The sequence below is a fragment of the Sycon ciliatum genome, chromosome 4 (assembly GCF_964019385.1).
Source record: "Sycon ciliatum chromosome 4, ocSycCili1.1, whole genome shotgun sequence".
Lineage (NCBI taxonomy): Eukaryota > Metazoa > Porifera > Calcarea > Leucosolenida > Sycettidae > Sycon > Sycon ciliatum.
This window is the reverse complement of record NC_088646.1, coordinates 32582497-32594869: the sequence shown is the minus strand read 5'-3', so window position 1 is coordinate 32594869 and position 12373 is coordinate 32582497. Positions and strand designations below refer to the sequence as shown.

The 12373-nt window shown below is 46.9% G+C and overlaps 1 protein-coding gene across 1 annotated transcript in view; it reads left to right on the top strand.

The window, feature by feature from the left end:
* The window catches only part of LOC135815712 (structural maintenance of chromosomes protein 2-like), a 36473-nt gene that overhangs the window by 6749 nt on the left and 17351 nt on the right, over nucleotides 1-12373 (top strand). Inside the window, exons 6-19 of the mRNA XM_065329044.1 lie at nucleotides 871-915; nucleotides 1217-1309; nucleotides 2290-2367; nucleotides 2747-2809; nucleotides 2999-3052; nucleotides 3474-3569; nucleotides 5260-5449; nucleotides 5689-5743; nucleotides 6134-6313; nucleotides 7308-7367; nucleotides 7724-7781; nucleotides 8207-8287; nucleotides 9038-9184; nucleotides 10458-10580. Coding sequence (XP_065185116.1) covers nucleotides 871-915; nucleotides 1217-1309; nucleotides 2290-2367; nucleotides 2747-2809; nucleotides 2999-3052; nucleotides 3474-3569; nucleotides 5260-5449; nucleotides 5689-5743; nucleotides 6134-6313; nucleotides 7308-7367; nucleotides 7724-7781; nucleotides 8207-8287; nucleotides 9038-9184; nucleotides 10458-10580 — 1323 coding nt within the window. The remainder of the gene's footprint in view (nucleotides 1-870; nucleotides 916-1216; nucleotides 1310-2289; nucleotides 2368-2746; nucleotides 2810-2998; nucleotides 3053-3473; nucleotides 3570-5259; nucleotides 5450-5688; nucleotides 5744-6133; nucleotides 6314-7307; nucleotides 7368-7723; nucleotides 7782-8206; nucleotides 8288-9037; nucleotides 9185-10457; nucleotides 10581-12373) is intronic.

The window sequence follows — 12373 nt, the reverse complement described above, 5'->3', positions numbered from 1 at the left end:
AAAGGCACCGGCGCACGCGCCTGGTATCAGTCCCACGGCCACTTCACAATGTACTCAACCGACCCATTCCACTTGAACATCACCACCATAGCGAGGACAATTCCGTTGAGATATTGATATTGCAGACTCTCCAGACAGCTGTTTTGCTCCACTCGACCTCACAAGTGGAGGGAGAAGAAAATGGATCACTCAGGTGAATGAATGATGTTTATATAGCGCAAAACGCCGCTTTTTGTATTGCACACATTCTCTACATAGAAGTGTGGCTAGGAAACTGAGGTCTAGTTTACATTCGCCTGACCTTGGCACGTCACAGGGACCACTACAAGCACCAGCCTCCCAACATGTGTATGTATGTGTGGCTACTAGTAATGTAGTCTGTACCTCCTACTATCTGTTGATTGCTATTTTCGCACCAATACTAGCACTGCATGCCATGTTCCAGCAGTGCGCGCTTGCAGTGTCACCTCTGTTAGAACTGTCTGTGATCACTTACACTTCAGTTGCCTAGTGCATGCCATTCTTATCCCGTAGAAAGTGTGGAATTGCGCCAGCTTACAAGCCCTATGTAAAATTCATGCACCTGAATCATCCATTTTCTTCTTCCTCCGCTGATGAGCTCTTTTAGAGCAAAACAGCTGTCTGGAGAGTCTGCAACATCAATATCTCAATGGAATTGTTGTCCTCGCTATGGTGGTGATGTGCACATGGAATGGGTCTGTTGAGAGTGCATTGTGGAATAGTTGTGTGACGGATGTGTGCTAACAGAGTCTCACTAATTTGTGGAAGTGTTGCCAATTTGTGTTGTGCGATTATTCTTACTCTTTTCGTGTAGGAATCAACATGTGTCTTTTTTCTTCTCCACTGTAGATCTTGGCTGAGGAAATCACACCAACCCTCACCAAATTGAAGGAGGTATGGCAATGATCAGTCATGTGCGGCTCTGCTGGGTGTTTGCTGTACAATGCTGTATTGTATACCTGCATAGTAGTCCAGGACAAACCTAGCAAGAAGATCTCTCACTCACTCTCTCTCACTCTCTCTCTCTCTCTCTCACTCTCTTTCTCTCTCTCTCTCTCTCTCTCTCTCTCTCTCTCTCTCTCTCTCTCTCTCTCTCTCTCTCTCTCTCTCTCTCTCCAAGCAGTGTAGTTATGTCGTAACGTGCAGGCGGGGTATCAGCTGTGTTTTTTCCTTGATCCTGCTGCTGCTGCTACAGGAGCGTTCGGCATACATGGAGTACACAAAGCTACAGAGAGAAGTGGAGTACCTCACCAAGCTCTATATTGCCTTTCAGTTTGTTACCGCGGAGGTAAGTTTGCTTGCCATCTCTGCTGAATTTAATTTTGTTGAGTAACGGTGGCATTCTTTTGATCATGCTTGCCAATGTCACCACATTGTACGTAATGGTTCTCACCAGTATTGACATTACAGGCAGTATTGACATTACAGGCAAAATGTTCTGTTGCTGAGACTATACTGACTATATCACTGGTACCGTAAGGCCCGTAACGTACCGGGAGAGCACCCCACCAACTCGACCTTTCATGGTCGTGCTGTGGGGGGGGGGGGGGGGTCCAGTTTGTAGGTCATACGACACATACCTTGTGCACGCATTGCACACTGTGCAGCCATTTCATGCGCAGTTTACCTTGAAACTCCACACAAGACCATGCTAAGTGTGACGTTAGTACACCAAGTTTCTCGAACCGGACAAACTTAGTTGCACTCTCCCGTACGATTTTCCTTTCCCTGGTTATAAAATTAAGGCGGGGGCGCTGTCTCCGACGGGGCACTCTCGCGGTACTTTATACAGTATTGGTATATTTTATTGTCCTTGGTGAGGAACTAACTGCTTCCTATTGTGTGCACTGGCTCCAGTGCATCGCAGCACTTTCGAGCACTCTTTACGGTGGACGGGATCATTTCTTCTGTGTTGTACATGCACGCGTGCTAGAGGGGTTAGATGTAGCAATGCGTGTGCTGTCCGTCTGAATGAGTGGCCATGATGTACGCAGGGCTCAACATTGCTGGTATTATTAGTGTGCCATTGAGATGAGAATGACGGATCCCAGCAGCGACTGCCAGAAAAGAAATGGCATGTGCCACTGTCACATGCTTCATGTATGTCTTTGTATACTGCACAGATCGTTGGACCTGTGTTGATTGCAGATGTGAACACAGCAATCTACTGGTCATGCTATATTCTGTTATTATCATTCTGACTTGGTTTGTGACTTGTACTTGCCGTGCTGCTTTCCCCATCACCACCCTCTCCTGGCTTGCATGCAGGCAACACGAGATAGCTCGGCTCAGCAGCAGGCTGAGGTGGCGGAGCACATCGCCACTCTCAAGCGACGCATGGGAGAGGTGAGCTTGCAGGCGTGTGCATCGCGTGCATCATGCATCACGGCTGTCTCGTTGTCAGCATTGTGCTATCTGCGTAACCTTGCTTAACGTTGTGCTGGCAATCGTTGCCAGTGTTCTCTTTCTCGAAACTGCTCTACAGAGACACACTGCAATGCACACTGCAATGCTCTCATTCACACTTGAACACTGCGCAAATTAGCTGTTGGCCCTCATTGGTCTAGTAGCCAGCAGAACTCACCATCGGAAGTCCACATCATTAAATATACGATTTTACTATGGAATCAGTCGCTGTGTCTTGCTTCGGACTGACCTTCTAGTGCAAGTGTAACTGGATTCCTTTGTCTGGGCTGTTTCTCGTCTGTCTTCTTTGATTGTGTAGATTGATGGCGAGGTCAAGAAGAGTGTTGTGGAAATGAGGGAGCTGGAGAAGAAGAAAGAAGCGGTACGCTGAAGGTGTTAGTGTGTTGCGTGTGTATGTCCACGAGTAAATGATCACTATTGATGTAGCGTATGTGCCAAGTACCGAATTTAAATGTGAGCCAATGTTTGTTAGCACCATGGGGAGACTTACTTCCGTCGTTTTAAACTTGTTGATGCAATGGTGCTTTCCATTCTCCTTTTGTTGCTTCAGGAATCCAACTCCGGCTTGAAGCAGTTGGAAGATAACTTCGCCAGTGCAAGCAAGGTGGGTTTGGTTGTTGATGTTGTTGGTTTTTTGTTTTACTTTTCTGGTAATCTTTTTTCCAGAATGCTAATTCTTCAGAGCTATTTCTGGCCGGTAGAAATGTGTGTGTGTGCTTTCATCTGAACTGCGCTACGCGTGCCATGCATTCATGTGCATCCTGCTAAAATGAGTGACCGTGATTGCTTTAGAATGAATTCTCTTAGAATTGGCTGTTGGAAGGTTGGGGTTTTAGGCATGTATGTGTACGTATAATTTGATAATATAATTAATGTCCCCAAAGTGCCAACCTGGTCTGATGCTCCAGTACTTATTTTGGGTATGTGCCTGGAAAAATATGCTGGCTACTGTACACTTTACCTCCTTTCCTCGTCTGTAAATTTGCCAATGGGTCGCTCTGCATTGTGTCCTTTATTTTGTGTAGGTTGTCGCTAAAGCTGAGTCCATGCGTGACAACTGTAGGTCGTCCATGACTGCTGAGCGGCGGAAGCAGAAGGAAGTATCAAAGGGCATAACTGATGTAAGCTTCACTGTACTACTTCAAGGCAGTGTCTCCAGCATGCACTGTGGTACTTTTCAGCTATTTGCAGTTTGTTTTCCACACCATTTCATACGTTGTGTGTGTGTGTGTGTGTGTGTGTGTGTGTGTGTGTGTGTGTGTGTATGTGTGTGTGTGTGTGTACCCAGCGCATACCAATCACCAGCCATCCGTGTTGCAACCAGCACTGCGCTACCTGTGATCGCTGTTTTAAATCTGCTCCTGGCTTTCGGCGACACGATTGCAATCGTGGACGGCGTCGTGGCGGAGCGGCTTCCTAGTGGCAGTGCTGACTTCTCTCGAACTCTCTCTTCTACTCTCCCCTGTCTCGGGGGCGGCGTGGCCAAGCATTTGGCAGCTGTACACCAGACCAGGTGTATGTGTGTGTGTGTGTGTGTGTGTGTGTGTGTGTGTGTGTGTGTGTGTGTGTGTGTGTGTGTGTGTGTGTGTGTGTGTGTGTGTGTGTGTGTGTAGTGGCCTCCACTGACGTCACAGAGTCCCAGTTTGCTGATGATGCGGCTCTCTACACCACCTCTTTGAGCCACCTGGAGACGGTGACAAACGAGTTTGTGTCCTGTGCTTCGGGTTGGGGTCTAACTGTGAGCGTCCAGAAGACCAAGGCCATGGCGGTGAACTGCTCTGACCCGCCACCTTCCATTGATCTTCAGGATGGAGGAAGCGTGGAGGTTGTGGACAGCTTTAGCTATCTTGGCAGTGTCCTGAGTGCAGACGGTGCTCTGGACAAGGAGCTCACGTCCCGCCTTGCCAAGGCCTCTCGTGCTTTTGGCGCTCTCCAAAAGCCAATCTTCGGGTGTAGCGGCCTATCCATCAAGTCAAAGCGTCTTGTCTACAAGGCCATTGTCCTCCCTACCCTCTTCTATGGAGCAGAGACTTGGCCCATGAAGGCCCGGCAGATGAATCGCCTGAATCTGTTTCATCGCTCATGCGTCCGTTCCATCTTGGGAGTCTCGAGGAGCGATCAGCACTCCCGTCATCTTACTACTGCTGATCTAGCCCAGAGAGCGCGTCTTCCTGAGGACATTGGCACTCTCCTGCGTGAGCACCGTCTGCGTTGGCTGGGTCATGTTGCCCGTATGGACGCGGCCCGGATTCCTCAACAAGTGTTGTTTGGGGAGCTCGAGGCAACCGGACCACGGCATGGGCCAAAGAAGCGTTGGCGAGACACGATTGTCGGTGATCTGCGCTCGCTGGATATTCCGGAGTCCGAGTGGTATCGGCTCGCACAAGATCGCCCGGAATGGCGCAGACGGGTCCATCAACATCGTCTTCCTCCCCCGGCACCGAAGGACTTTCACTGCGCATGCGGCAGAGCGTTTAGGAGAAGGGCGATTTGAAGCGTCACATCAAGTACTGCCCAACTCAGTAGCCTATCATCTCCACTGGAGATGGGGCGTCAAAGGTCAAGGTGTATGTGTGTGTATATATATATGTGCATGTGTGTGTGTGTGTGAGCATGTGTGTGTGTGCATTCGTCTTTTCAAAAAGTATATGGTTGCTTTACTGCTTATACATCAGCATGTGATCATTGTCACAAGGGCTCCTGTCAAATTATTTAGACACTGGTGCTTGGAATTTGCAAAAAAATATCTTCTATTCTCTTATTGACGCTGTTGATGGCATTACTTCTGTTCTTTTCCTGTGTGAACTTCAGGCCGAAGGCCAACAAGCTGGCAAGCAGAAGGAAGTGTCCAAACTCGAGTCGCAGCTGGAGAAGCTACGTGACGCCAGCGACAAGGATGCCAGTGGTCTGCAGCAGGCTAAGAAGCACTTTGAGGCGATCTCACAGGGATTGTCTAGTGCGGATGATGGACAGGTGCAGACCCTGGCAGAACAGCTTATGGGTAAGTTCTAGACAGTGTGTGTGTGGGGGGGGGGGGGGGGTATGCATGTGTGTGCATGTGTGTGCATGTGTGTGCATGTGTGTGCGTGTGTGTGTGGGGGGGGGGGGGGGGTGCGTGTGTGTGCATGTGGGTGTGGGTGTCACCACATACTACCGTCAGTATTTATTCGTCAGGTGCTGGTTGAGTAATTGTTAGATGCTTGTCCTATCGTGAGTTTGTTCGCTTTCTTCTGTGCTTAGGCTTCGAAGAACAAGTTAGCTCGTCTAAAACGGAACGAGAGCAAGCCACTGCCAGGTATGGTGCAGTAGACTTGTCATGGGCATCTCCTTTTTCAGGGTATAACTGTTACAACAAATGCCCAGTGCTTTATTTTCTCATGGTCCCTGGGTACCGTAGTGTCTTGTATTAAAGCCTATCTGGAATAGAAGCCTGTTCTGAATACAAGCATGATTTTCAAGATACACTGTCGGCTCATACGCCTGGTCTTAGTGTTGACATACATAGAAATACCTGGTTTGAATAGAAGCCTAGCCCGTACATCGGCTTCTACAGGAATAAACCCGGCTTTAATACGCGACATTACGGTATAGATACCTAAGGTGTTTGTTGGTTGGAATGGTACGTGATAACTGATGACGTTTGCGTTAGTTAACCCTACTATTTCCTTTGCCTGCGTGACCGTAGACTCAAGGCAGCCCAGGAGGATGTGAAAGGCCAGCAGGCCAAGTGCAAGGCCTACGAGCAAGAGTACACGCGTGACACGGCCGCACTGGACGACGTCAAGAAGGCCGTGGCCAAGATGAAGGCCAACTTGGGCAAGATTGGCTTCGACCCTGCGGCTGTAGACAAGATGACGGCGGAGCGGTGAGGAATAGCTGCATGCATTACTCTCGCCTGGCGGGCAAAACCCTTGACTTTGGTTGATGCATGTGTCATGATGTGTTTGGAACCTATTAGTGTACACGTCGTGTTCATAGTGTGTATTCGTATTGGCTTGGGAAATGGCATAGGTGCGGGATCTACTTTGTCCAAGCCCAGCAGAACACAGCTTTATCTAGGCATGGTGTGTTTCGCAACATGGCAAGTACATGTGCAGTGAAACTTCAGTGTAAAGTACCTGCACACAGCATACTTTTCTCTTTACATGGGATATGAAGTACTTTGTTGAGGGCTCTGCATATCCTTTTTCTGTCGTTTGACCTCGGATATACACTAATAACAGTACTGTAAAGCGAACAACTTTCGCGGCGTGCAAATTTAGCGTTTTCCTAAATCGGGCTGGTTCAGGATGAGAAACGTTTGCGATTCTATCTCTTCAGTCGGACCTTGTACTGTCTACAATCAATGTACGGAGAGGTTTGCGGCGATTTATATTCGCGAAAATAGCGAAATTTAATCTCTAGCGAAAATTTCTCACTTTACTGTAGTTTGGATATATAGTGCAGACTGTATGTCCATTGGAGGTGCCCTACACTAAAGTTTCGCTGTGGTACAAGTTCCTACATAGTACATTGTATGTGGAGTGAAGTATACATGTATCTCTTTCCTCCTGTAATAAACACTTGACTTCGATCGGGCTGTCAGTTCTGGTGAATCGAGCTCTGACAAATCGAGCAATAGGGACTCCAAGTGAGACTTGAACGGTCCCAAATTCTTTAGTATAAGCTCCCAAGAGTGTGCCACTCTGGATACCCTTTCTATGCGGTCTGCCGCAGTTGGAGACCCCAATGTAGAGTTGCACACTCTTGGGAGCTTATTTACGCTTGGTGATATTTTGCGTGTTTTGTAAATTACTCATCCTGCAATTCTTCTACTCTGTCTAATTCTGTCTATTCTTGTCCTGATATAAACACTTCAGGGATGAGCTCCATCACGAATGTGATCGTATGCGCACAGATCTGCAGAGGATGGAGGCGAGGTAAGTGCGCAGCACCAATAAAAATAGATCTCCCATCTGGTCTACGAGTATGTGCTGTCCCTTTACAGTCGTAGGCTTTTGTTACAACGGATATCCAGCCAGCAAATTGGCTTGGGTTTATTCCGTACTTCAAAGTTAAAGCTTGCAGTACATGGATATGTGGAGTGCACTTCAATTGAATTGGGAGGGGAAGATCGAAGAATTGTCACTTGTGGCGCATGTGTCCTGCTCATGGTTCTCCTGTTCCTGTGCCAAAGATTGTTTCAAATACTGCTTCCAGCTTGTTTCCTTGGGTAACTCGTGTTAGTATTGGTAGATGCAATGGTCTTGTCTATTGTTTTGCTATGTGCGCTTAGCTTTCCACGGCTCTCTTTTGACTACAAGGATCCCGAGCGTAGCTTTGATCGACGGAAGGTGAGTGTATACAGCTATGTGCAACTCATTTTTCACGTCGACACTCTATTTGTAACTTGTTTATGAAGCACTCCTTGTGTGTTTGATATGATTTGCTGTCACCTCTTCTCCTCCTGCGTGTCCCCTTAGTTTTGTGTACATTTGGACTTGCTTTGTATGTGCCGAAACCATTCTTAACACACGCACACACACACACACACACACACACACACACACACACACACACACACACACACACACATCAGTACCTAACTTCTGTGCGGCATCACAAACCTTCACTGTGATCAATGGGACTCCCCCAAGCGTGCACACATTCACACTGATCCTCTGCCTTGTCCGACAAGACTGTAGGAGAATTCGATGGTGTCCTGTCTGACTAATGTACATGTTTGACTTCAACGGTGTCATGGCTGGTTTGTGTGCAGGTACGCGGTAAGGCTGCTAAGCTGATCAGCGTTCCGGACGAACGGCATGCTACTGCATTGGAAGTTGCCGCTGGTGCAAAGGTACGTGTACTGACTCCGCTTGAGTACGGTGGAGACAGCTTTTGGACAAAATGTCCTTCAAAAATGCCGTCTTCATATTCTGTGTGTGTTGAGATATAATCTTAGGGATTGATCCTATGCATGCTAGTATCAACTTACTCGTAGAACAGAGAAAACCAGCACTGTGAAAGTGTTCCCCTCCAAAGAAGTTTGTGCTGCCTTTCAAAGGGCTCTGACTGTAGCATTTGCTCAGCTAGTACATTGCATTGAAGTGCAACACAAGGTTCTAGTACCGTGGGCTTATCTGTTTCACAAGGACATTTCGGTGGGCTTATACGATAACATGGGCTTATACGCAGGCATGGGCTTATACGCCGACACCAAGTTGTGCGATTGAAAAGTATCAAGGAAGTGAGAAGTACATTGCTGAAAACCACTATGCAAACAAAAACAACCGATGATTGTGCTGAAATGTACGGAAAAAAACTACTGTGCATTGTATTACGTACATGGTATGGCCAAAGTCCATAATTTATGGACTCTCGGTATGACCTAGGCCCATGGGCTTGTACGATGAAGCTTTGTGATGTTCGAACAAACCCTGGGCTTATGCGCGGGCATGGGCTTATCCGCGGGATTCTACGGTATTTCACAAAAAAATTACAGCGCTAATTGTTGGTGAGGATGGCCGAGATAGATGATTGCATAGAGAACGTGTTAGCTTGCGCTTACGCTTTGCCTTTTCCTGTGTTTTACGGACCTTTGCTGCAGCTCTACAATGTAGTGGTGTCGGACGAGGTTGTGGCCAAGCAACTGCTGGACAAAGGGCAGCTTCGGATGCGAACTACGTTCCTGCCGCTGAACAAAATCCAGAGCCACCCTGTATCTGCCGACACCGTGCGGAGAGCACAGCAGCTGGTAAGTGCGCATAAACACGACTGTATGTGTTGCACAGTCTCCATTAGAACCTTTGACGTCACAATGTAAAGCTACTCTCCTTTCCATCGAATTCCGGTAGCTCTAACGGCTTCGATCTCTGGCTAAGACAATGTTATGTTGATCACCGGACGGATCCATTTTTCTTCTAATCCGGCTCGAAGGACGAAATGTTACACACTCCTCATTAGAACTGTGTTCTCATGAGTCACAACTTCAGACACTTCGATCAAAGACTGTATATTTCTTCTGACTTGGAAACAATCGAATGGTGGGGAAAAATAACCTACTTGTCGCTACTAAAACCAAACAAGAACTCAGCAAAGGCAACAAAAGATACATCATGTATCAGAAAGCAGGAGCATGCGCATTGCACGTTGAGATTTTAGCGCTGCATAATTAACTAGGTCGAAAGTACATGTAGCTAGCTGCATCACTGCGCACGTGCCAGCGGCCTAAAGATGAAGCAATGCATTGTGTAATACAAGACAGAACTGCCAGGCAGTGCGGGCACCTTGCAGTACCAATGAATCACCAAGAACACAATACAACCAAACAGTGTGTGTGTGTGTGTGTGTGTGTGTGTGTGTGTGTGTGTGTGTGTGTGTGTGTGTGTGTGTGTGTGTAGGTGTGTAGGTGTGTGTAGGTGTGTGTAGGTGTGTGTAGGTGTGTGTAGGTGTGTGTGTGTGTGTGTGTGTGTGTGTGTGTGTTTGTGTGTGTGTGTGTAGGTGTAGGTGTAGGTGTAGGTGTGTAGGTGTGTGTGTGTAGGTGTGTGTGTATAGGTGTGTGTAGGTGTGTGTAGGTGTGTGTGTGTGTGTGTAGGTGTGTAGGTGTGTAGGTGTGTGTGTGTGTGTGTGTGTGTGTGTGTGTGTGACTGTGTGTGTGCGCTTGTGTGAGTAAACACACACGCACACACACACACACACACACCACACACACCCGTACACACACGAATACATTCAGGCAGTATCGCCAGCCTAGATAAGCCCTTACTCCTTTACAGTCTAACAGAAGCTGTGCTGCCGTGCCTTTGCTACTCGCTTGCGAATGGAGAGATGTATGCATCATGATCAGTTGGGTCAGCGCGCATACACCGCTATACGGGGCTTGGTGGAACTCTAGCATGTTTGTTATTCGGTGTCCGGCAGTACTGTAGCGGCTTTCCCACACTCACGAATAAGTATTGTCTTTGTGTGTACAGTCTATAGTGATTGTGTTTGTATTGATCTCCCGTGTGTGACTTTGACTGCCTCAGGTTGGAAAGGAGAATGTCGACAGTGCTTTGGCCCTGGTCAAGTTTGCGCCGGTCGATCGGCCGGCCATGGAGTTCATTTTCGGCTCGGTTCTCGTCTGCAGGACCAGCGACCATGCGAAGAAGGTGACTACACAGATAGTGTAATGCACAGTGCTGCTCAATGAAATCATTGAAATGCGATCGCGTGGGTCAAGTATGCCATGCGGGGCACCGTGCACTGGCATGCAGCCCTAGACCTGTGAACACCGGGCTGTGAAATGGTGCAGTACGCACGCTTGACTCACGCAATCGGATTTCCTTTGGCCGCACTGTAGCCGCACTTACTATAAACAGGGAAACATCAGTATTTGCATGTTGCATTTACAGTAAAACTCCCCTGATCGGGGCACGTCCGTCTATCGGGCACCTTTCTCACCCATTTTACATTCAAGTCACCAAAAATTGGCTTTTCAACGAAAAAATCATTGATTGGCGTAAAGATATGTTTACTTGCAGTAAGTATGAATGGTCTGAGTTACTGGCACTGCTCGGTCCAACCTGCCCAGATTAGGGGAGTTTTACTGTATTACAATGTCTCAGAGCGCAGTGAGGACACTGGCCATTATGAATAGATTGAGTGTTAGCACTGTTAGGTAACCACAGCAGACAAGGAAAGAAATAGGGGTATGATGGGTTTAGGGTAGGGCTGAAGCGATATGTAAAAACTGCTTAACGATAACACTTATAGCATAACAATCGATATACTGTAAAAGCCATATACCGTATATTCTCTATTATAAGCGCCGTGCTTATATTTTTTCAACACCCCTCTGCCCCGTGCTTATATTTTTTCAACCAATGCATCCATACAGAGCGAGAAGAAATACATGCTAGATATCATGCATGCAGCATTGATTTCCACCAAGACCGTGCTAATAATAGAGACTGTGCTTATAATGTTTCGAAAGGTGCTCACAGTGTGCTAGTATTAGAGACTGTGCTAGTAATGGAGACCTGTGCTTATAATAGAGAATATACGGTATATAACGAAGTGCTAACTCTACGAGTTAACGAGGAGAAATCTGTCGTTAAAATAGAAATCGTTATACAGAAATCGATACATATACTGTCGTATTGAGCGTTGAGAATGAGTGAGAATCGTTACCTTTGGTACACGTAAACTAGTCAATTTTGGGAAATCGTTATATATGCGCCTCGTTGGGAATAATGGCTTTTACAGTAACGATATTTCAAGCCGACATTTGGCTGCGTAAGGTGAGTATAGTGTTGGTATAGCTACCAAAATGAATTAATTATTATGAGTGGTGACATAACACCAGCTAACATGTCATATTACTGTTCAAGCTACTATCAAGGCCCAGCGGCAGCAACTAAAGTGGAGAAAGAAGATTGAGAGTGAGTGAGTGAATGCACGAGGAAGAGAAAAATGTGAATTGACTTCATGGATAACCAAATAGTGCATTCTTTTTTTTCTTTTTTCTTTTTTTTCAGAGTTTGCCACCATTATAATTATAATGTAGTGCAAAAGGACAATGTAGAAAGGAAAGGAACTCGAAAGCCTCTTTTACGGGCAACAAAACACAATTTGCCAAGATGAAGGAAATGAAGAGAATATGTATGAAGAAAAAAAGAAAGAAAAGAACTTCAATAAGCCAACCTCTACAATCAGCACTACGGAAGAAAACCAGGCGGAATGCCCAAAACCAACATGGAACGAATCCAATCATAGTACAACTAACTTCAGACAAGAACAATACAAAATCCAGACCTCTGAATGTGATGTAAACTGTCATTGTCTCTCAGCCACTCACAGGCGGCCCTCAGCCACCGCCAACTCCCGCAGTGCGTTGACTGGTCGGTGGTACGATGATCTAGCTCCGCGAATGCACATAAGAGGGAGGTTTCGCTCTACGGAA